This window comes from Bombina bombina, chromosome 3 (assembly GCF_027579735.1).
Source record: "Bombina bombina isolate aBomBom1 chromosome 3, aBomBom1.pri, whole genome shotgun sequence".
In the NCBI taxonomy this organism is placed as follows: domain Eukaryota; kingdom Metazoa; phylum Chordata; class Amphibia; order Anura; family Bombinatoridae; genus Bombina; species Bombina bombina.
The window spans coordinates 1,018,165,963-1,018,189,564 of NC_069501.1; the positions used below are offsets into that span (position 1 = coordinate 1,018,165,963).

The 23,602-nt window shown below is 39.8% G+C and overlaps 1 protein-coding gene across 1 annotated transcript in view; it reads left to right on the forward strand.

Annotated features, from left to right (window-relative positions):
• LOC128654327 (solute carrier family 26 member 10-like) overlaps nt 1-23,602 on the forward strand; it is a 255,285-nt gene that overhangs the window by 124,344 nt on the left and 107,339 nt on the right. The window contains exons 14-15 of the mRNA XM_053708202.1: nt 9,727-9,787; nt 21,774-21,853. Of these exons, the coding sequence (XP_053564177.1) occupies nt 9,727-9,787; nt 21,774-21,853 (141 nt within the window). The remainder of the gene's footprint in view (nt 1-9,726; nt 9,788-21,773; nt 21,854-23,602) is intronic.

Below are 23,602 nucleotides of genomic sequence, written 5' to 3' on the forward strand. Positions count from 1 at the left end.
TATCAAGGGCTCCTTGGATAAAATTATTATATCGTCTCGCTCTGAAATCCAGGTACACCACTAGGTGAAGCAAAGATTATATCTGGGGTCCCGCCTCCAATACTTTATTCGGCTGCATATTCATGCCATAGATATATGCCCTGGGCTCCACTGCCACCGTCATCCCTCTCCCCTGCGAAGGCTCTGGGGCCACACAGCGATCATCCAACTTCTGATGCGGTGTGGGATTAGCTATTGCCGTCTCAGGAGCATGACTGTAAGCTGGTATCCTTTGCCTGTAAGGTTGTTTCTGTACCTTGATTGCCGCGCATAAGTCAGAGCATGAAAGCAGCAAGCGATCCAATTTTGGTAGTAGTATAGCTTTTAGCTCAGACAAGATAAGTGAGTCAGTGCAGCGGTTTATATTGATAGGGAGCTCCATCCTTGTGTTTGTTAAAGTCAGGAGTAGATATGAAAGATGTGGTGGTGATATTCCCACCAACGGGCCAAACGGCTTATTTTCTTCCTTCTCGGAGGCCAAGGGGTGGTATGCCTCGATCCCAGTGAATTCCCGGACACAGTTTTTGTCAAGGGAGAAGAGGATGGCAAGATCTGAAGCCACTTTTAACTCCAGGCTGAACGGAGCTTCAGGAGCCTGTGGCCATCTTGGATTGCCGCCTACCGGAAGTCCTGTCCCATGCATTTTTAAAGTCCCCCACAGTGTTTGTTGCTACTACCTCTTGAGGAAGTTTATTCCATAAATCAATCACTCTTTCTGTAAAGAAGTGCTTCCTCAAATTACTCATGAATCTACTACCCTTTAGCTTGAGCTCATGACCCCTTGTTCTTGAATTTTCCATTTTATGTAAAATACCCACAGCCTCAGTTTTACTAAACCCTTTAATGTACTTGAAAGTTGCTATCATATCACCTCTTTCCCTTCTCTCCTCTAAGCTATACATATTTAGGTCATTGAGCCTATCCTTGTAAGTTTTATTTTTTAGACCATGTACCATTTTGGTAGCCCTCCTTTGCACAGATTCAAGTTTGTTAATATCCTTCTGAAGATATGGCCTCCAGAACTGCACACAATACTCAAGATGAGGCCTAACTAATGATCTATAAAGTGGCATAAGAACCTTACTATTTCTGCTGCAAATACCTCTACCAATACATCCAAGCATTCTGCTAGCCTTACTCGCTGCATTACTACATTGTTTACTAAGTTTTAAATCATCTGAAATAATAATTCCCAAGTCCTGTTCCTCGTCTGTAACAGTCAGTAAAGTGTCATTGAGTCTGTAATTAACATTTGGATTTTTCTTCTCTAAATGCATTATTTTACACTTTGCTGTGTTAAACTTTAGATCCCAGTCGTTTGTCCAATCCTACAATTGTTGTATATCACTTCTCATTTTGTCTACCCCCCCTGGAACATCCACTCTGTTGCAAATTTTTGTATCATCTGCAAAGAGACATACTTTCCACTGTAGCCCTTTGCTGATATTGCAGATAAATATGTTAAACAAAACAGGCCCCAGAACTGACCCCTGAGGAACACCACTAGTAACATCCCCCTCTGCTGAGTGAACTCCATTTACTAAGACACTTTGTTTTCTGTCCTTAAGCCAGCATTCCACCCAGTTCACAATTTTTGAATCTAGACCAAGGAGATATAGTTTGTGAATAAGTTTATTGTGTGGGACGGTGCCAAATGCTTTGCTGAAATCTAGATATGCTACATCAACTGCTCCTCCCCTGTCTAATACTTTTGTTACATAATCAAAGAAGTCAATTAGATTAGTCTGACATGATCTCCCTGAAGTAAAACCATGCTGATTTTGGTCCTCTAAATTGCTTATCTTTATGTAAGTCATAATCCTTTCTTTTAAGAGGCTTTCCATTAATTTCCCTACTACTGAAGTTAAACTAACTGGCCTGTAGTTGCTAGATTCTTCTCTACTGCCCTTTATATGAAGAGGTATTACATTTGATATTCTCCAATCATCTGGGACAGCTCCTGTTAATAGTGACTGATTAAACAGATCAGTTAATGGGACAGTTAGCACTGATCAAAGTTCTTTTAAAACCCTTGGATGAATATTATCAGGACCCACTGCCTTTGTAACATTTATTTTTGATAATGCTAACAAAACCTCATCCTCTGTAAAAAGATTACTGTTAAGCTTGTTTCTATTTTTCGTAGCATCCCTTAATGTAGACATTGTATCTTCACAATCTTTAGTGAAAACAGAACAGAAGTAATCATTGAGACAGTCTGCAATCTGCTTATCTCCTTCTATTATTCTACCATCAACTGATTTCAATTTTACTATTCCTACCGTATTTTTTCTTCTTTCACTGATATATCTAAAGAATGTTTTGTCCCCATGTTTTACTGACTGTGCTATCTTCTCTTCTGCATGAGCTTTAACCTTCCTAATTAACTGCTTAGTCTTTTTTTGTTGGAGTCTCCATATTTTCATATCATCATCTGCTTGTGTGTGTCTGTAATTTTTATAAGCTATCTTTTTTGTCTTTACAGCATGTGCTACTTCTTTGGAAAACCAAATTGGTTTCCGCTTTCTTTTACTTTTACAGACATGTCTAATACAGTGTGCGGTTGCATCTAAAATGGCACCTTTCACAAATTCCCACTGTTCTTGAACCCCTGTAATAAGAGTTTTCCACTTTAAATAGTTTTTTAGGTATTCTCCCATTAATGAAAAATCTGCCGTCCTAAAGTCTAAAACTTTTGTTTTAGTCTGGGTGGACAGTTCCTGAACATGAATACTAAACCAAACAGATTGATGATCATTGGATCCTAAGTTCTCACCTACAGACACATCTGAAACTGTATCACTGTTTGTAAGTATTAGATCTAATATAGCTTCCTTACGAGTTGGTTCCTTGACTAATTGCTCAAGTGATTTCCCTAGCAGAGATTCAAGAATATACCTGCTTCTAGCCGATCTAGCAGAAGGAATCTTCCAGTCTATATCTGGCAAATTAAAGTCCCCCAGTACTATAACCTTACCCTTCATGGTCATTTTGGTTATTTCATCTAATAACAGATTGTCCAGTTTTTCATCCTGCAATGGAGGCCTATATACAACCCCTATTCTAAAAACATTTTTATCTCCAATTTCCAAAGTCACCCAAATACTTTCCACCTCATCATTTGTTCCTACAATTTCAGTAACCTTTATATTTTCATTTACATACAAAGCAACTCCTCCACCTTTCTTTCCTACTCTGTTCTTTTTAAATAACCTGTATCCAGGTATGACTATGTCCCAGTCATGCAAATCATTGTACCATGTTTCTGTTATAGCTACTAAATCCAAGTTGTCCCTAGTCATTATTGAAATGAGTTCAGGTAATTTATTTCCTAAGCTGTGAGCATTTGTGCTCATCGCACGAATAATTTTTCTACTAGAATTTTTAGAATTATTACTTGGACTAACAGTTTTGGCATGCTGTGGGGGGCAGGTGGATATATTAATGCTACCCCCCTTTATTAGTTTAAATGATTTCTAATAAAGTATTTGAACTCCTCTCCCAGATACTCTGTTCCTCTAGCATCCAAATGCAAGCCATCTCTCCTAAATAACCTAGTATCTTTCCAAACAGAGCTAAAATGGCCAATAAAACCAAATCCTCGTTACCTGCACCACTTATCTAACCAAGAATTAAATGTTGTTATCCGCTCCATCTTTCCTGCTTCCTGGCCATACACAGGTAAAATAGCAGAAAATGATAGAGTTGATGCCACAGTCTCTAAATGATTACCTAGGTCACAAAACTCTTTCTGAACAGCAGCAACATGATTACTAGCCAGATCATTTGTTCCTAAATGAAGAATCACATCTAACTCACTTCCCTTTCCTGCTGCCTTAACAATTCTCAAAATACGATTCTTATCCCTGTGAGCAGTAGCTCCTGGAAGACATCTAACATCCCTTGTTTCTCCTTTACTTTCACCTAAATACACATTCCTCAAAATAGAGTCACCCACTAACAGTCTTTTTCTCAAAAACACATCTGCAGTTCTTTCCTGTGTTATGTTACCTGGAGAATCAGGTACCAATAGATTTAAATTACCTGTTACAGCTTCAGAGGGCTCAGAAACAGCAATCTCCTCATCACAAGTGTGTTCGGCAAGAGCAGCATTGGGGTTAATAAGTGTAGGTAGATAGCGGCGACGTTGGGGGGGGCAGATTAGGGGTTAATAAATATAATATAGGGGTCGGCGATGTTAGGGGCAGCAGATTAGGGGTACATAGGTATAACGTAGGTTGCGGCGGAGTACGGAGCAGCAGATTAGGGGTTAAAAATAATATGCAGGGGTCAGCGATAGCAGGGACAGCAGATTAGGGGTTAATAAGTGTAAGGTTAGGGGTGTTTAGACTCGGGGTACATGTTAGGGTGTTAGGTGCGGACTTAGGAAGTGTCTCCCCATAGGAAACAATGGGGCTGCGTTAGGAGCTGAACTCTGCTTTTTTGCAGGTGTTAGGTTTTTTTTTCAGCTCAAACTGCCCTATTGTTTCCTATGGGGAAATCGTGCACGAGCACGTTTTTGAAGCTGGCCACGTCCGTAAGCAACGCTGGTATTGAGGGTTGAAGTGGCGGTAAATATGCTCTACGCTCCCTTTTTGGAGCCTAACGCACTGAAAACCCAGCCATTCTGTGAACTCTAAATACCAGCGTTGTTTAAAAGATGCGGGGGAAAAAAGACACGCGTAGCTAATGCACCCCTTCTAACGCAAAACTCTAAATCTAGGCGTAAGTTTGTTATAATGCTCAATTTCTTCACATTCCTCTTTGCTACCTTTTGTCTACAACAAACTACTTTATTCTATTACTCCTTCCCCCTTACCACCTGCACTGTTCATCAGCCCATCTCTCTTAACCTCACCTTACTTTTGTATTCATGAACTTCGCACATTCCTAAAGATTCTCTCTCCCCCTTGCACTTCAGCCGAAAACAGTCCTATTACTGCAAATCTGCATCTCACCTCATGTCACTCTCTCTCTTGCTCATACTAGCTGCTGGCGACATCTCCCCTAATCCTGGTCCCCCACAACTTCCTAACCTTGCACATCCATGCGTGCCTATTAATAGATTTAAAAAACAAAACTCTGGTAACCTTAATCTCATTCCTCTTGCATCTAAAACCACCACCCCCTTCACTTGTGCACTCTGGAACTCTCGCTCTGTTTGCAACAAGCTCACTTTTATCCAGGGCCGCCATCAGCAGGTGACAGGGGTGACTCCTGTCAGGGGCCCAATGGGCTAGGGGGGCCCCATGAGGCAAGAACTAAAAAAAAAAAAAAAAATTTTTTTTTTAATTTTGGCAGCCACCAGTGGGTACTACAGCAGAGTGCAAATTGAGCTTGGGAAATATCATTACAAGGAGTAAAGTATTAGCATTTGAGAGGATTTCTGAGTGTGCACTAAACCACTATGCACAGTGTGAGACAGACTTGGCACTTTGTTTGTATAGTGTGTGCCTGAGTCAGACGGCAGATCACTTTCATTTGCAGAGGAGGTAGGACTTACTTAGCAAATGTTTTTTATGTCTTTGTGCAATTTAAGATTGTAACTTCAGTGTGGTAGTAGTTGTATGGTGGGGCCAGGGGTCCATAAAAACATATTTTTTTAGCAGCAGTGTATTTATGATTATTTGACAATGCTGTAGAAATTCTATATTTAAAACCATGCAGAAATGTTTCCTCCTCAATACACAAATGATATATATTACATTCCAGTTTCCAGTTTACTGCCCCTTTATGCAAGGACTTTCCAGATACAAGGAGGCATTTTATCTAAGATTTTTACATCTGCATAACATGTTATACTCTCAGACTAAGATTGCTCAGTGTTGGAAATGAGATAGGTTAACTTAAAACTGTTCAGTTTACTCTACAGCTGACTTAATTTTGAAATGCATACCAACAAGCTTAAATTCTGCATTTAACCAGATCTAATGGTATGAGTACCACAGCTTATGGTTCCACCAAAACCATATAGAGTACAGCATTTTCAAAATCCACAAGTACAACTGACAGATGGGAACATTTGTACACTATATTTGAAGTGGTGCTCTTGGTTGGGGAAAATGGGGAAAATACCAAACAAACATATGTCAACCTTTTAAAAGTACTTTTCTTCATCTAGCCATCTACCCAGATCATTAATGTACAATTTTGAATTCACAGAATTATTTTTGTTTGCACATTTACAAATATGATCTCCTAATTTCTGCATTTTTTTTATCATGCATGTCACTGTTTCCTCCTGTGAGTGCTCTGTGGGTGTCTGTGTTTATGTCTTTGTGCTTTGGTTTGTGTCTCTATGAGTGTGTATGTATTTTTTTTCTGTTGGTATCTCTGTGAGGGTGGGTGTGTATGTCTTTGTGCATTTTCTGTGGATGTTTGTGAGGGTGTGTGCATATGTCTTTGAGCTTTTTCTATGGGTGTCTCTGTGAGGGTGGGCGTGTGTTTGTCTTTGTGAATTTTCTCTGGATGCCTCTGTGAGGGTGGGTGTATGTCTGTTTTTTCTGTGGATGTCTCTGTGAGGGTGTGTGTGTGTGTGAGTATGTATGTCTGTGTTTTCCGTGGATGTCTCTGAGGGTGTGTATTTTCTGTGGGTGTCTCTGTGAGGGTGTGTGTATGTCTTTGTGTGTTTTCTGTGGATGTCTCAGTGAGGGTGTGTATGTATGTCTTTCTGTGTTTTCTGTGGGTGTCTGTGTGTGTGTGTATGTCTTTGTGTGTTTTCTGAGGCTGCCTCTGTTGGTGTTTCCTTGGGTGTATGTGCAAGTTTGAGTGTGTGTGTGTGTGTCCATTGTCTGTTCCTTTTTAGGACATTTTGACCTTACTACTGATTATTCACATATTTTTTACAGACTTTGAGACTAATGAGACCTTTCTGGAAGTCACCAATCTACCATTTAACCTTTAAATTATTGTTTAGGCAGTTCAGGGCCCTTCCTTTCAGCCACTACATGCTGTTGTCATCATTTAGTTGGCATCTTCCTTTACAAAAAGATAATCAGAACTCCATATTTTGTTTTCTAAATCTCCTTTTTTTTACAAAACTGTAGTCTACCTCATTACTTGTCAGGTCAATGTAAACAAGTACTGAGTGTCTGTTTGGGTGTCTGTGTCTGAGTGTGTTTCTTTATGTGTCTGCTAGAGTGTCTATATGTGAATCCTTATGTGTGAGTGTGTGTGTGTGTGTTTCAGTGTATGAGTGTGTCTGTGTGTTTGTATGTTACTACCTTTACAACATTTCCAAGTTTAAATAGACACTTAACAATAAAGTGCATATACGTTTTAGTCACTTGGTCAAAAATTGCACATGTCAAAGGAGGTGGGGGGGCTGATCAATGGTTAAGTCAGGGGCCCCAAAAGTTTTAGTGGCGGCCCTGCTTCTATCCATGATCTCTTTATATCCCACTCTCTTAACCTTCTGGCTCTTACAGAAATCTGGCTCTCTGCTTCAGAGCCAGCATCCACTGCTGCACTGTCACATGGGGGTCTCCATTTCAGCCACACTCCTAGGTCTGGCAATAGACAAGGAGGTGGTGTTGGTATTTTACTTTCCTCTCGTTGTACCTTTCAACAAATACAGGCCTTCTCTTCCCTCACATTTTCTTCATTTGAAGCACACATGATTCATTAATTTTAGATCACTTTGCTGCCTGGCTTCCTTATTTCCTTTCCTCAGACACCCCTGCCCTCATTCTTGGTGACTTTAACATCCTTCTTGACAATTTCACTGCCTCCTCTGCAAAACAACTTCTGCAACTCACTTCCTCTTTCGGCCTGTCACAATGGACTGACTCTCCAACTCACAAAGATGGTTACTGCCTTGATCTGATTTTCAGCTATCGATGCACTATCTCAAATTTCCCAAACTTTCAACATCACTTCCCTACATACAACCCCCCCTTCCTCTACCCTTTAAACCAAACTTCACAAAAGCACTAAGTAATTTAATCAGCAACAACTCGCTAGCTCTCCCGAACCTTTCCTCTCTTCCATCACCTCCTTTTCCTGCCCTGACCAATCTATATGCCACTATAACTCCACCCTTACATCGGTCATTGACACTCTGGCCCCTCCTACCATAGCTCAGAAACCACACTCTCATCCTCAGCCTTGGCATACTCCTCTGACACGGTACCTACATAGATGTTCCCATACTGTTGAGCAACACTGGGGGGAAAACTTGGAGTTCAGCTGACTTTCTTCACTACAAGTTCATCCTGAACTCCTACTATTCTGCCCTTAATCTTTATAAGCAAAATACTTATCTTATCTCATCTCTACTCTTTCTTCTAACCTAAAACATCTGTTTTCCCCATTCAATACTCTTCTCCGCCCACCCCACCTCCTAATACAACTTCTCTCTCAGCTCAAAATTTTGCCAGCCACTTCAAGAACAAAATTGACTCCATCAGAAATGAAATCACCTCTCAACTTACTACCAATCTCCCGCCCCCTCAAAAGCTTAAATCATCCAAAACCCAAATACCCTTAAATTTAGCGCTTTTGCCCCTGTTACCGAGGAAGAAGTTTCTGCACTTATACTGTCCTCCCACCTCACTACCTGTTCCCTCCACCCTATCCCCTCAAAGCTACTCCCCTCCCTCTCTTTTACTCTCACCCCCATACTCACACACATTTTCAACCTCTCCCTCAGCACTGGTATATTTTCCTCATCTCTAAAACATGCACTGGTCACACCTATCCTCAAAAATCCTTCCCTCAATCCAACCTCCCCATCCAACTACTGTCCTATTTCCCTACTCCCTCTTGCCTCAAAGCTCCTTGAAAAGCTAGTATATGCACATCTATCCCATTTCCTTACACTAAACTCTCTTCTTGACCCACTGCAATCTGGATTTTATCCCTATCACTCCACAGAAACAGCAATTGTCAAGGTTACCGATGACCTACTTACAGCAAAATCCAAAGGCCACTTCTCTCTGCTTATGTTCCTTGATCTGTCTGCAGCCTTTGACACTGTTGACCACCCTCTTTTGCTCCAAACCCTCCAATCCTTCTGCATCTGCGACACAGCATTAAACACAAAATTCTCACTCTGACATACAAGGCCCTCAACTGCACTGCTCCCCCCTACATTTCGGACCTTGTCTCCAGATACTCTCCCTCCTGTCCCCTTCACTCTGCTCACAACCTCCTACTCTCCTCCTCCCTTGTTACTTCCTCACATTCCCATTTACAGGACTTCTCCAGACTGGCCCCCATCTTGTGGAGCTCCCTGCCTCGCTCCACAAGACTCTCCCCTAGTTTTAACAGCTTCAAGCACTCCCTAAAAAACTCTACTATTCAGGGATGCATACAACCAACACTAACCTTTCCTATCTCCATTGCTTTCCCCTTGAACCACTTAGAATGTAAGCCTATGAGCCCAGCTGTTTGTAGATCGCCTTCATAAGAGCTGACTACAACAGTGCAACTCTCGGCAGGGGCCTCTACCCATTTGATCCCTATAAATGTTATCCTGTATATCAACTATGTTTATAGCGCTGCGGAATCTGTTGGCGTAGGGTATAAATTTGTGCTTCCAAAAAAAAGAATTGTATTTGTATTGCAGGTGAGCTATATACTAATACGCTGCATGTACTTTATTTCTGGGTGTTATGTGACTATTTAGAAGGCAGCATTCTAAGGTAGTGACAAAGTGATAACACTGTGCATTTTTATTAATTGCAGGATACCGGGATAGCCAATCCGGTTTATCATTCAGATGGAGACAGCGTGAAACCTGCAGCAGGTAATGTGATTTGTGTGTTTTCCAAATATAATCTGCCAAAGAAATATATAGTTTGAGGCTCATTTACTTTGCTTTTATGGAATTTAGTTACTATGCAGAGTTGCACATAATATAAACAGTGGTGTAATTACAGAACAAACAAGCTGCAGGCATTTTGTTCATAATGTGATGGAAACTGGTGCAAAGCGACCAGTAAAACAGCTTTATTTTCTCACAACAATGCACAGTCTAAGCCAAGAATAACAACCTTTTTTGTGTTCTGTGTTAAAGTAGTACTATAGATTTAAAATAATAATGATGATAATAATAGTAAGGGTACAATCAACAGACACGACCCCTGGATCTGGTGCCCATGTGTCAGCCATAAACCCACATCAGATCTATCTCCTTCCTGGTTGACCCCTGGCCTAGTCTCAGGTTTTCTGAATTAAACAGCTGTTCAGTGACTAGGACACAAATCTTTTGATGTGGTTTAAATATTTCATCTGTTTTATTGATACTTTTGTTCTCTTGATTGTCTGTTGATTGCGAAGGTAGAAATGTTATTCACATGTGTTATGGCACCCAGCTGTGATCTATAAGATGGGGCAAGGTGATGAAAATGCCATGCTCCATGTCTGGAAATATGCCAGGAGTCTGATCTTGGGGAAAAAGAAATTCTGTACTTTGCAATGCAGAAGGGGACAACACCATCATAAGAAGCAGAATAATCCCTTTTTTATTTGAGTGTACTTGTTATCATGTGGCTAATATACAAATGGCAGTGTATTATGGTATTACAATAATATACAAAGTACAATGGAAAAGTGATGCAATGTTTTGGACACCATAAGTGAAATGATAAGATGAGTTTGACATGTATGTATGTATGTATGTATGTATATATATATATATATATATATACTGTATATATATATATATATATATATATATATATATATATATATATATATATATATATATTACCGTCCACTGCACAGGATTTACCCTCTTTTGGTCATCTGAGATCAAAACAACTCTCTTTAATGAAACGTTTTCAAGGAACTGGTCCCTGTCTTCAGCATAACCATAGTGTTAAAATCACACATAATATATTACAATCTTAATTAGATAAATGTATAATACCTGTGACCCTCAGTGAAATAAACCCGCCAAACATTTGTGTCTGGAACGCTGTTTGCATTCCACTGTGTTAAACCGGAAGTTTCATCAAACACTTGTATTCCGGTATGTGCTGTCAAAATATTCTGTGATATAAACAAAAAACTCAACACTAGTTAAATAAACTTAAATAGACACTCTATTGCTCATGTATACTGTGTTTTATACTATAAGTGCCTTAATCTGTTACTATCATAATAGTATAGCTCATTACATTTCAAATTGTCCGTGTTCTATACTACAATCTTGTGCTGTACTAATTATACTATTTGCGCACCACTAGCAGTGCTTGCGTGTATCCTCTGTGTATTGTGAGCATTAAATTAGTACTATGATCACTGTGTATTATATGATCTCATAGCTTGCTTATTATGGGCATGTTATCCCTTTATATGGTGTTTATTTTGGTTACCATGGCAATCATTGGGGAGCTTGTTCCATGCTGCATGTTACTTTCATTGCCGTATTAGACTATTCAATTGCGGTGTATTGCCCTGCTCTACTATGATATTGTCCCCATTTTTTTATTTATATTAGATCTATATAGTGTAGGGCTGCTACTATCTAGATCTATTCAGTGATCATATGTATATATCTCATCTCTATCTAGACAAGACATATAATCTAATGCTCTTCTGTCTATAACACACAAACTATAAGCAATATCTTATCTTCCAATTATACTTTTCTATTCCATGCTGCTTAATTATCATGAATTTTATGTTATCTGACCAGAGTTACACTATATGCTTAAGTCCTTGCATATTGTCTAACCCGGTCCACTTTTGCATATTTATGCCCAAAAGTTTTAGCATTGCACTGGTACTCATACATCCCATATGTATCTGCATCGGCTTGTTTCATTTTTTATTTTATGGCCCTTAAATCATCCCATCTGTTGGATCCCTTTATCTTGGGGATCATATTCCTCGAGTGTTATTGTTTCTAGGGGTAGATGTTACTATGTTTCCCTTATTTCAATGCTCCCATGTTGTTAAGAGGGGTTGTAGGTTTCCATTCTTATGACAATTAGGCTGCTGAGTGTATGGGTACAGGGGGAAAGCTTTACTGGTAACATGCCTGGTGTGTGTCTTATCCAATGAATAGTGGAAGTCACGTCAGTGTCCTCCCTTATTCATATCAGCGTTATTGGTAAGGAATGCTTCCCCCCATGGGGCCTGCATCTCTACCACCCCGTGATACGGTGCACTTTACCCTCTTGGCGTACCCCTGTGTGTACCTCCAACCTATATCAGCGCCTTAAAGTCTGGGCCGTGTTTAATCCCCCTGGGTTTATTGTCCCGAGTCTATACATCCATTCTGCCTCCCTTCTGAGTAATGCTTTGTTGCGATCACCTCCTCTTTCCAATGGGGGTATGTGGTCTATCAGGATATACCTGATGGTGGATACTTGATGTGACCTCTGTGCACAATGTCTGGCAACTGTTTGGTCAGAGTCCCCTGTGTCGAGTGCCAAGCATATAGCACGCCTATGATTGGCCATCCTTTCCCGGAGTGTACCGGTAGTTTTTCCAATGTAAAACCGGGCACATGGGCAAAAGAGTAGATAGATTACATGCGTTGTATTACAGGACAGAGAATGCTTGATGTTGTACACCTGGTTGGTGTGTGGGTGATGGAATGTTTTGGTGGCTATTAGGCCATTGCAGGTGGTACAGCCTAAGCATCTGTATGAGCCTTTGATGTTAATATGTGTCTTATTTGTATAGCTCCTTTTGGGATCCGGGTCTCGGAGGTTAGTACCTCTCTGATACGCTATCATAGGTGTGAGATTGTGTGCAAACTTTAGTTTCGGGTCTGATTGGACCAAGGGCCAGTGTTTCCTCAATATGGTGCCCGCATCAGTGGTGTTGGGTGAGAAGGTAGTAGCCATTATGAGCCTATTTGATTGTTGCATTGAGTCTTCTTTGTGTATGAGAGTCTCTTGTGTATAAAGTAATACCTCTTGAAGGATTTAATCAACTATCCTTTTCTTGTATCCTCATTGCAAGAACTTATACCTCATGTGCTGTAACTGGGAGACCCCTGTTGCTTTACTGGAATTATTATGTATTACCCGTATCATTTGAGATTTAATGATACCTTTAAGTAAGGCTGGCGGGTGGCAGCTATTCGCACATAATATAGAGTTCCTATCAGTGGGCTTGTGATATAGTGTACTGCCTAATGACCTATCTTGTATGTAGATATTAAGGTCCAGGAAGTGTATCTCTGTTTCTCTATATGTGATCTTAAACCTCACTGGTGTAGCTGTGTTGTTCCACTGCTCGAACCATTTCAGTAATGTTTGTTGTCCCCCCCGCCAGATAAGGAAAATGTCATCTATGTATCTTACATAGAATATTATAGATGTTGTGTCTGTACTCCAGAGAAACTGTTTTTTGAAATGGGACATATAGACATTGGCGTATGATGGGGCCATATTTGACCCCATCGCCGTGCCTGCTACCTGTAGGTAGTACTTGGTCTCAAAGCGAAAATAGTTGTGGGTAAAGCAAAATTCCATTAATGTCATTAGGTATTCAATTGGGGGTCCCTCATAGTCTGGATCTTCTATGAGGTGTGTCCTGACTGCAGTCTGTCCCATATCATGTGGGATGATGGTGTAGAGACTGTTGACATCCAGAGTAACCAGGATGTCCCCAGTCTCCACAGCAACATCCCTCATTTTGTGTATAAGATCATTAGTGTCAGCTATATACGAAGTGATTTTCTTCACTGTGGGTTGTAGCAAGATGTCAATTAGCTGTGCCACTGGCTGTGTCATCGACTGTACTGCTGACACGATTGGTCTCCCCGGTGGGTGTTGTATGGTCTTATGAATTTTTGGTGTTGTGTATAGTATGGGGACCTTTGGGTGTTCTGTCACACAGAATTCCTAGGTTTGCTCATTGAGGTATCCTTGTTCATATCCTAACTTAAGGATTTCATCCAACTCTTTTTTATATTTGGAGGTAGGGTCATTAGGTAGAATTGTGTAGGTATAGATATCTGTTAACTGTTGCAGGATGTCCCCTCTATAATCCTTATAGTCCATAAGGACAATGGCCCCGCCCTTATCTGTGTATGTTAAGTTGTGTCTCCATTTTTTATTAGCCCTCTCTTGTTCAAAATCCTGTGTTATAAGTCTCATGTAAGTTTTGGTAGATGGACTGCTGTTGTGTGGTTCAAATGTACGTAGTTTCTTACATTTCTCTAGAGGATTAGTACTTATTTCCCGTGGAGGGGAATGTTGAAAATATTCCTTAATTTTTAAGGTTCTATTGTGTTTATACATATCCATCTTGAGATCTAATTCAGGGATAGTGTGGCTAGGAACAAATGTTAGGCCCTTATTCAGGATTTGCCTTTCTGCCGGGGTCAGTGTATGCTGACTTAAATTAACGACTATATCCTCGTCCGGCTGTGTCTTGCCGGTCTGTACCTGCCTCCTCGCCCTCCTGATGTGTGGCCTATGTCGCCCGTCTAATACGGCAATGAAAGTAACATGCAGCATGGAACAAGCTCCCCAATGATTGCCATGGTAACCAAAATAAACACCATATAAAGGGATAACATGCCCGTAATAAGCAAGCTATGAGATCATATAATACACAGTGATCATAGTACTAATTTAATGCTCACAATACACAGAGGATACACGCAAGCACTGCTAGTGGTGCGCAAATAGTATAATTAGTACAGCACAGGATTGTAGTATAGAACACAGACAATTTGAAATGTAATGAGCTATACTATTATGATAGTAACAGATTAAGGCACTTATAGTATAAAACACAGTATACATGAGCAATAGAGTGTCTATTTAAGTTTATTTAACTAGTGTTGAGTTTTTTGTTTATATCACAGAATATTTTGACAGCACATACCGGAATACAAGTGTTTGATGAAACTTCCGGTTTAACACAGTGGAACGCAAACAGAGTTCCAGACACAAATGTTTGGCGGGTTTATTTCACTGAGGGTCACAGGTATTATACATTTATCTAATTAAGATTGTAATATATTATGTGTGATTTTAACACTATGGTTATGCTGAAGACAGGGACCAGTTCCTTGAAAACGTTTCATTAAAGAGAGTTGTTTTGATCTCCACTTTAAAAAGACCTGAGAGTGCAGTTATTGACAAGAGTTATATTATAATTATATATATATATATATATATATATATATTATATATTATATATTATATATACATACAGTACATACAGTGGGTTATTTAGGTTTTGTGCTGCCCCCCCTGGGATTTAGACCATTTTTGGTCAGGGAGTAATGTGACCTTTTTTTCCACTGCATAATTAAATCAACTCAAGTCAAGTTATCAGTAATTTTAGTATTGATCATCATCATCAGACATCATTATCAGACCACCTAAGCTTGCTGCAATATTAAACTCCTCAGTCTGTTATATGTAGTGGAGTGCTGATAGCTAGCTGTGTATTTAATGGTCCTTTAGGGGACTAGTCACAAACTTTTTAGGAGCCACAGAAGGAATTTATATATAAACATATGTTGTTTAGCTTTCTCTGACATTAATTTTGTATTTCTTTATGCTTACCAATGTTTTCAAATCATGTCAAAATTACATAACTGGCTATTCAATTTCTAATTTGCTCAGCTGTAGCTTGGCAAACAAATACGCACACACATGCTACCTTCCTGCCATTGTTCCTTGCTTTTACAAACCTCAGACTCTGAATAAATCTGTTGAACATCATGGGTGAATGGCGATGTGGATGTATTTTCAAATGAGGTCTAAAACATTATATATCATAATCAATAATGGCTAGATTTAGAGTTCTGCGGCCAAAGGGGTGCGTTAGCTACGTGTGCTTTTTTCCCCCCGCACCTTTTAAATACTGCTGGTATTTAGAGTTCACAGAATGGCTGCATTAGGCTCCAAAAAAGGGAGCGTAGAGCATATTTACCGCCACTGCAACTCTCAATACCAGCGTTGCTTACAGACGCGGCCAGCTTCAAAAACGTGCTCATGCGCGATTCCCCCATAGAAAACAATGGGGCAGTTTCAGCTGAAAAAAAACCTAACACCTGCAAAAAAGCAGCGTTAAGCTCCTAACACAGCCCCATTGTTTCCTTTGGGGAAACACTTCCTATGTCTGCACCTAACACCCTAACATGAACCCCGAGTCTAAACACCCCTAACCTTACACTTATTAACCCTTAATCTGCTGCCCCCGCTATCGCTGACCCCTGCATATTATTAACCCCTAATCTGCCGCTCCGTACACCTCCGCAACCTACATTATACCTATGTACCCCTAATCTGCTGCCCCTAACACCGCCGACCCCTATATTATATTTATTAACCCCTAATCTGTCGCCCCCGCTATCGCTGACCCCTGCATATTATTATTTACCCCTAATCTGCTGCTCCGTACACCGCCGCAACATACGTTATCCCTATGTACCCCTAATCTTCTGCCCCTAACACCGCCGGACCCCTATATTATATTTATTAACCCCTAATCTGCCGCCCCCAACGTCGCCTCCACCTACCTACAATAATTAACCCCTAATCTGCCGCCCCCAACGTCGCCTCCACCTACCTACAATAATTAACCCCTAATCTGCCGATCGGATCTCACCGCTACTCTAATAAATGTATTAACCCCTAAAGCTAAGTCTAACCCTAACACTAACACCCCCCTAAGTTAAATATAATTTAAATCTAACGAAATAAATTAACTTTTATTAAATAAATTATTCCTATTTAAAGCTAAATACTTACCTGTAAAATAAACCCTAATATAGCTACAATATAAATTATAATTATATTGTAGCTATTTTAGGATTAATATTTATTTTACAGGTAACTTTGAATTTATTTTAACCAGGTACAATAGCTATTAAATAGTCAATAACTATTTAATAGCTACCTAGTTAAAATAATTACAAAATTACCTGTAAAATAAATCCTAACCTACTCTAAGCCCCCTAATAAAATAACAAAGACCCCCAAAATAAAAAAAATGCCCTACCCTATTCTAAAATTAAAATAGAAAAGCTCTTTTACATTACCAGCCCTTAAAAGGGCCATTTGCGGGGCATGCCCCAAAGAATTCAGCTCTTTTGCCTGGAAAAAAAACATACAATACCCCCCCAACATTATAACCCACCACCCACATACCCCTAATCTAACCCAAACCCCCCTTAAATAAACCTAACACTAAGCCCCTGAAGATCTCCCTACCTTGTCTTCACCGATCCATCCACCGAAGTCTTGATCCAAGCCTCCGAAGTCTTGATCCAAGCCCAAGCGGGGGCTGAAGAGTGACGTCCATCCTCCGGCTGAAGTCTTGATCCAAGCGGACAGAAGAGGACATCTGGACCGGCAAACATCTTCATTCAAGCCTCATCTTCTATGTTCTTCCATCTGATGACGACCGGCTGATCTTCAAGACCTCCAGCGCGGATCCATCCATCTTCACCGATGACTTCCCGACGAATGACGGTTCCTTTAAGGGACGTCATCCAAGATGGAACAGCCAATAGAATGCGAGCTCAATCTGATTGGCTGATTGGATCAGCCAATCGGACTGAACTTGAATCTGAATTTTCCTACCTTAATTCCGATTGGCTGATAGAATCCTATCAGCCAATCGGAATACGAGGGACGCCATCTTGGATAACGTCCCTTAAAAGGAACTTCAGCCGGAGGATGGAAGTCACTCTTCAGCCCCCGCTTGGGCTTGGATCAAGACTTCGGTGGACGGATCGGTGAACCCGGCGTGGTGAAGACAAGGTAGGGAGATCTTCAGGGGCTTAGTGTTAGGTTTATTTAAGGGGGGTTTGGGTTAGATTAGGGGTATGTGGGTGGTGGGTTGTAATTTTGGGGGGGGTATTGTATGTTTTTTTTCCAGGCAAAAGAGCTGAATTCTTTGGTGCATGCCCCACAAATGGCCCTTTTAAGGGCTGGTAAGGTAAAAGAGCTTTTCTATTTTAATTTTAGAATAGGGTAGGGCATTTTTTTATTTTGGGGGTCTTTGTTATTTTATTAGGGGGCTTAGAGTAGGTGTAATTAGTTTAAAATTGTTGTTATATTTTTCTAATGTTTGTAAATATTTTTTTATTTTTTGTAACTTAGTTCTTTTTTATTTTTTGTACTTTAGTTAGTTTATTTAATTGTATTTAATTGTAGGCATTTTATTTAATTAATTTATTGATAGTTTAGTGTTAGGTTTAATTGTAGATAATTGTAGGTATTTCATTTAATTAATTTATTGCTAGTGTAGTGTTAGGTTTAATTGTAACTTAGGTTAGGATTTATTTTACAGGTAATTTTGTAATTATTTTAACTAGGTAGCTATTAAATAGTTATTAACTATTTAATAGCTATTGTACCTGGTTAAAATAAATACAAAGTTACCTGTAAAATAAATATTAATCCTAAAATAGCTACAATATAATTATAATATATATATATATATATATATATATATATATATATATATATATATATATATTTATATTGTAGCTATATTAGGGTTTATTTTACAGGTAAGTATTTAGCGTTAAATAGGAATAATTTATTTAATAAGAGTTAATTTATTTTGTTAGATTTAAATTATATTTAATTTAGGGGGGTGTTAGTGTTAGGGTTAGATTTAGCTTTAGGGGTTAATTTATTAGAGTAGCGGTGAGATCCGGTCGGCAGATTAGGGGTTAATTATTGTAGGTAGGTGGAGGCGACGTTGGGGGCGGCAGATTAGGGGTTAATAAATATAATATAGGGGTCGGCGGTGTTAGGGGCAGCAGATTAGGGGTACATAGGGAAAACGTAGGTTGCGGCAGTGTGCGTTCGTCAGATTAGGGGTTAATAGTTGTAGGTAGGTGGCGGCGACGTTGGGGGCAGCAGATTAGGGGTTAATAAATATAATATAGGGGTTGGCGGTGTTAGGGGCAGCAGATTAGGGGTACATAGGGATAACGTAGGTTGCGGCGGTGTGCGGTCGGCAGATTAGGGGTTAATAATTGTAGGTAGGTGGCGGCAACGTTGGGGGCGGCAGATTAGGGGTTAATAAATATTATGTAGGTGTCGGCGGTATTAGGGGCAGCAGATTAGGGGTACATAGGGATAACGTAGATGGCGGCGGTGTGCGGACGGCAGATTAGGGGTTAAAAAATTTTAATAGAGTGGCGGCAATGTGGGGGGACCTCGGTTTAGGGGTACATAGGTAGTTTATGGGTGTTAGTGTACTTTAGAGCACAGTAGTTAAGAGCTTTATAAACCGGCGTTAGCCCAGAAAGCTCTTAACTACTGACTTTTTTCTGCGGCTGGAGTTTTGTCGTTAGATTTCTAACGCTCACTTCAGCCAAGACTCTAAATACCAGCGTTAGAAAGATCCCATTGAAAAGATAGGATACGCAAATTACAAATACCAGCGGGCGGTAAGAACCAGCGTTAGGAGCCTCTAACGCTGGTTTTGACGGCTACCGCCAAACTCTAAATCTAGCCGTAAGAGTACCGGGTACTCTCAGAGATTGTGATATATAATGTTTCAGACCTCATTTGAAAATAAATCCGCATCGCCATTCGCCAAGCAACAGTCAGGACTCAGTCAGTGCTGATATATTTATTTGTGCATGTGCAGTGCCAGTGACCCATGGTAGTACAGTACCCACCTGAGAGCTCTAAGTGACTCCACTCCGTTTTCACTGCCAGTCTGCCACTGACCGATCATCTATTCTGATTACTTTGCCTAACCCGGTTGCTGCCTGAGATCACGTGTGTGACTCACTCTATGCATACATTGCCGGTCATGTGACCTCGGTGGTAAGCTGCCCGGACAAAATCAGTTTTATTTTTTATAAATAATCCACACAGTCAGTGCAGCGGCAAGGGGCAAGTGCCACCCCCAAAAAACTGCCGTCCTAGGCATGGGCCTTGTTGGCCTAGGCCTAAATACGCCCCTGAGTACATATATATATATATATACACATACATATATATATGTATATATGTGTGTGTATGTATATATATGTATATATGTATATATATATATATATATATATATATATATATATATATATATAAAAAGTGTGTGTGTAGAATGTCCTAAATGAAAGGCACTCACCAGTCTTTATATGAAACATAACATTTAATATGCAAAATTTAAAATAACATGACGTTTCGGTGCCATTGCGACACCTTTGTCAAATGCTCAAATCGATTCAACAGTAGAACCTAAAAACAGTCATGAACACTGCCAATACCTTATTGAGTGCCTAAGCATCATGGTAATTGTAGTTCTGAAACATCTGGAGTGCCAAGGTTCACCATTACTGCTCTAGAAAGCTGAGTTTGGTTTAGGCAATGGGGGGGGATTTATGAATCAGCAGATGCTGCTTCCAACCCTCTCCGCTTCAGGTCCACCTGAAGCGGAAGTTAAGAAGCAGTGGTCGTAAGACCGCTGCTCCTTAACTTGTCCGCCACCTCTGAGGCGGCGGACAGCAATCAGCCCGATCGGATATGATCGGGTTGATTGACACCCACTGCTGGCCGCGTATGTGCAGGGGGCGGCATTGCACAAGCATTTCACTAGAAATGCTTGTGCAATGATAAATGCCGACAGCATATGCTGTCGGCATTTATCGATGTGCGGCGGACATGATCCGCTACAGCGGATCATGTCCACCTGCACATTAGTAAATCGGCCCCTATGTGTGAAATGACCATAAGGATTTTTTCTATGCCATGCTTTGGTGCAATTATGCAGCTTATTGAAGAATCAGCCCTGTATTGATTATCTTTGAATGTGTAGAATTGATAGTGTAATTATTAAAACCACACAAAAGTAGGACAAACAATTACATAATTTAAAGCATGTGCTGTATTAAAGCTTAAAGGGGCACTAAAGTAAACATTACATTGTAGTGCAGTTTAAAAAAACTTCCCAATTTACTTCTGTTATCAAATGTGTTTTTTGTTATTAGTATACTTTGTTGAAGACAAAACCTAGGTAGGCTGATAGGAGGCTTCATCTTCAACTAAGGATGCCAAGAGAATGAAGCTAATTTTATAACAAAAGTAAACAGTAAAGTTTAATTTTAATTAAATTGCATGCTCTGTCTGAGACAAGAAAGTAAAATTTTAACTTTAGTGTCCCTTTAAATATCTATTGTCTATGACTCTTTTTACTGCTATTCAAAGAATCTCTAGTGCTATGGATTAGCTGTAAAGGGAAAGTCTGGCATCTTTGGGCCCAGAAGGGCAAGTACTACCCAGTGGCTCTGCTATTTGAACCCATCCCTTTTAAAATATATTTGATATAAGAAAAAAAATGTTAGTGGATCCTTTGTGGCCCCTTCTCTGACATACATAAAGGACAGCCTATAGCTATAGTAACCAGGACTTCTGCTGAGTTCATGTGGCAACCCACAGATAAGGTGCATAGTATATGGGTGCTGGACTGGGCAGGCACAACTCTGACAACTTGTAGTACAGTTTATAGACAGACAACATGGTGTGGATATATCTATAGCTTCAAAAAAAACAAGACGGTCATTTGTATGTATATATGTTTATATACATAAGCTGTAGACAGACAGATACACATTTAAATGGCTTACCAAAAAAATAAACAAGCTGCTGTGTTCTGCACTGGCACTGATTTGCACCCTGGCCCAGAGGTAAGTTTTTAGACTTTATTTTAAATACTGTCATTTTTTTTATTCCACTTTAATGTCCCTTCAAGTGTTTTCTATTAATGAGCACTAAAGCAATGGTTCACCCAGTTTATGATCCAAAATGTCTAATGCAGGAAAAACACTTTTTCTTTTATAGAAACAGAAATCAAATCACTTATTATCGACTGCAGCGGAATTATATTCATCGACATAGCTGGAGCCCGTCTGTTTATACAGGTAATGTTCTCCTTTTTCAGTATAATTTGTACTTCTGCACAGATGTTCCCTATTCTATAATGAATTGCATTTTAAGAAAAGCATGTTGCACCTAAATAAAGAATGCAGAATTCTTTCAGCTACCAGTATGTAGTAATATTAGCTATATGTGAACACACTGTATTAGCGATTACTGACTAATTAGTATCTTATCTATATGTGATGTGACCACCAATTGCATGTCTCTTCTATTTGGATTACTGGCTATTTACTTCCTCTTTTTTGCATGAAATTACTGCTTATTTATCTGCTCTATGTAAGTAGGCTTTAAGGCAATATAAAATTATTTTACCTTCCCTGCCTTTTTTAAAATTCTCTGTATATGAGATTGATATTTTACTGGATCAATGAATTGGGTGTTACAACCTATATACAACACGATATATGAATTAGTACTGGCTACAGTAAACTTTTTTTTTTTGTCAGACAAATTTCAAAGTAGGCAAAAAAGATCATGTGGCAGCCATCAACCAATCCCAAAATGCATATACAATTGCAAGAAAAAGTTTGTGAACCCTTTGGAATGATATGGATTTCTGCACAAATTGGTCATAAAATGTGATCTGATCATCATCTAAGTCACAGCAATAGACAATCACAGTCTGCTTAAACTAATAACACACAAAGAATGAAATGTTGCCATGTTTTTATTGAACACACCATGTAAACATTCACAGTGCAGGTGGAAAAAGTATGTGAACCCTTGGATTTAATAACTGGTTGAACCTCTTTTGGCAGCAATAACTTCAACCAAACGTTTCCTGTAGTTGCAGATCAGACGTGCACAACGGTCAGGAGTAATTCTTGACCATTCCTCTTTACAGAACTGTTTCAGTTCAGCAATATTCTTGGGATGTCTGGTGTGAATCGCTTTCTTGAGGTCATGCCACAGCATCTCAATCGGGTTGAGGTCAGGACTCTGACTGGGCCACTTCAGAAGGCGTATTTTCTTCTGTTTAAGCCATTCTGTTGTTGATTTACTTCTATGCTTTGGGTCATTGTCCTGTTGCAACACCTATCTTCTGTTGAGCTTCAGCTGGTAGACAGATGGCCTTAAGTTCTCCTGCAAAATGTCTTGATAAACTTGGGAATTCATTTTTCCTTTGATGATAGCAATCCGTCCAGGCCCTGACGCAGCAAAGCAGCCCCAAACCATGATTCCCCCACCACCATACTTCACAGTTGGGATGAGGTTTTGATGTTGGTGTGCTGTGCCTCTTTTTCGCCACACATAGTGTTGTGTGTTTCTTCCAAACAACTCAACTTTGGTTTCATCTGTCCACAGAATATTTTGCCAGTACTGCTGTGGAACATACAGGTGCTCTTGTGCAAACTGTAAACGTGCAGCAATGTTTTGTTTGGACAGCAGTGGCTTCCTCTGTGGTATCCTCCCATGAAATCCATTCTTGTTTAGTGTTTTACATATTGTAGATTCGCTAACAGGGATGTTAGCATTTGCCAGTGACTTTTGTAAGTCTTTAGATGACACTCTAGGATTCTTCTTCACCTCATTGAGCAGTCTGTGCTGTGCTCTAGCAGTCATCTGTACAGGGCGGGCCACTTCTAGGGAGATTAGCAGCAGTGCTGAAATTTCTCCATTTATAGACAATTTTTCTTACCGTGGACTGATGAACAGCAAGGCTTTTGGAGATACTTTTATAACCCTTTCCAGCTTTATGCAAGTCAACAATTCTTAATCGTAGGTCTTCT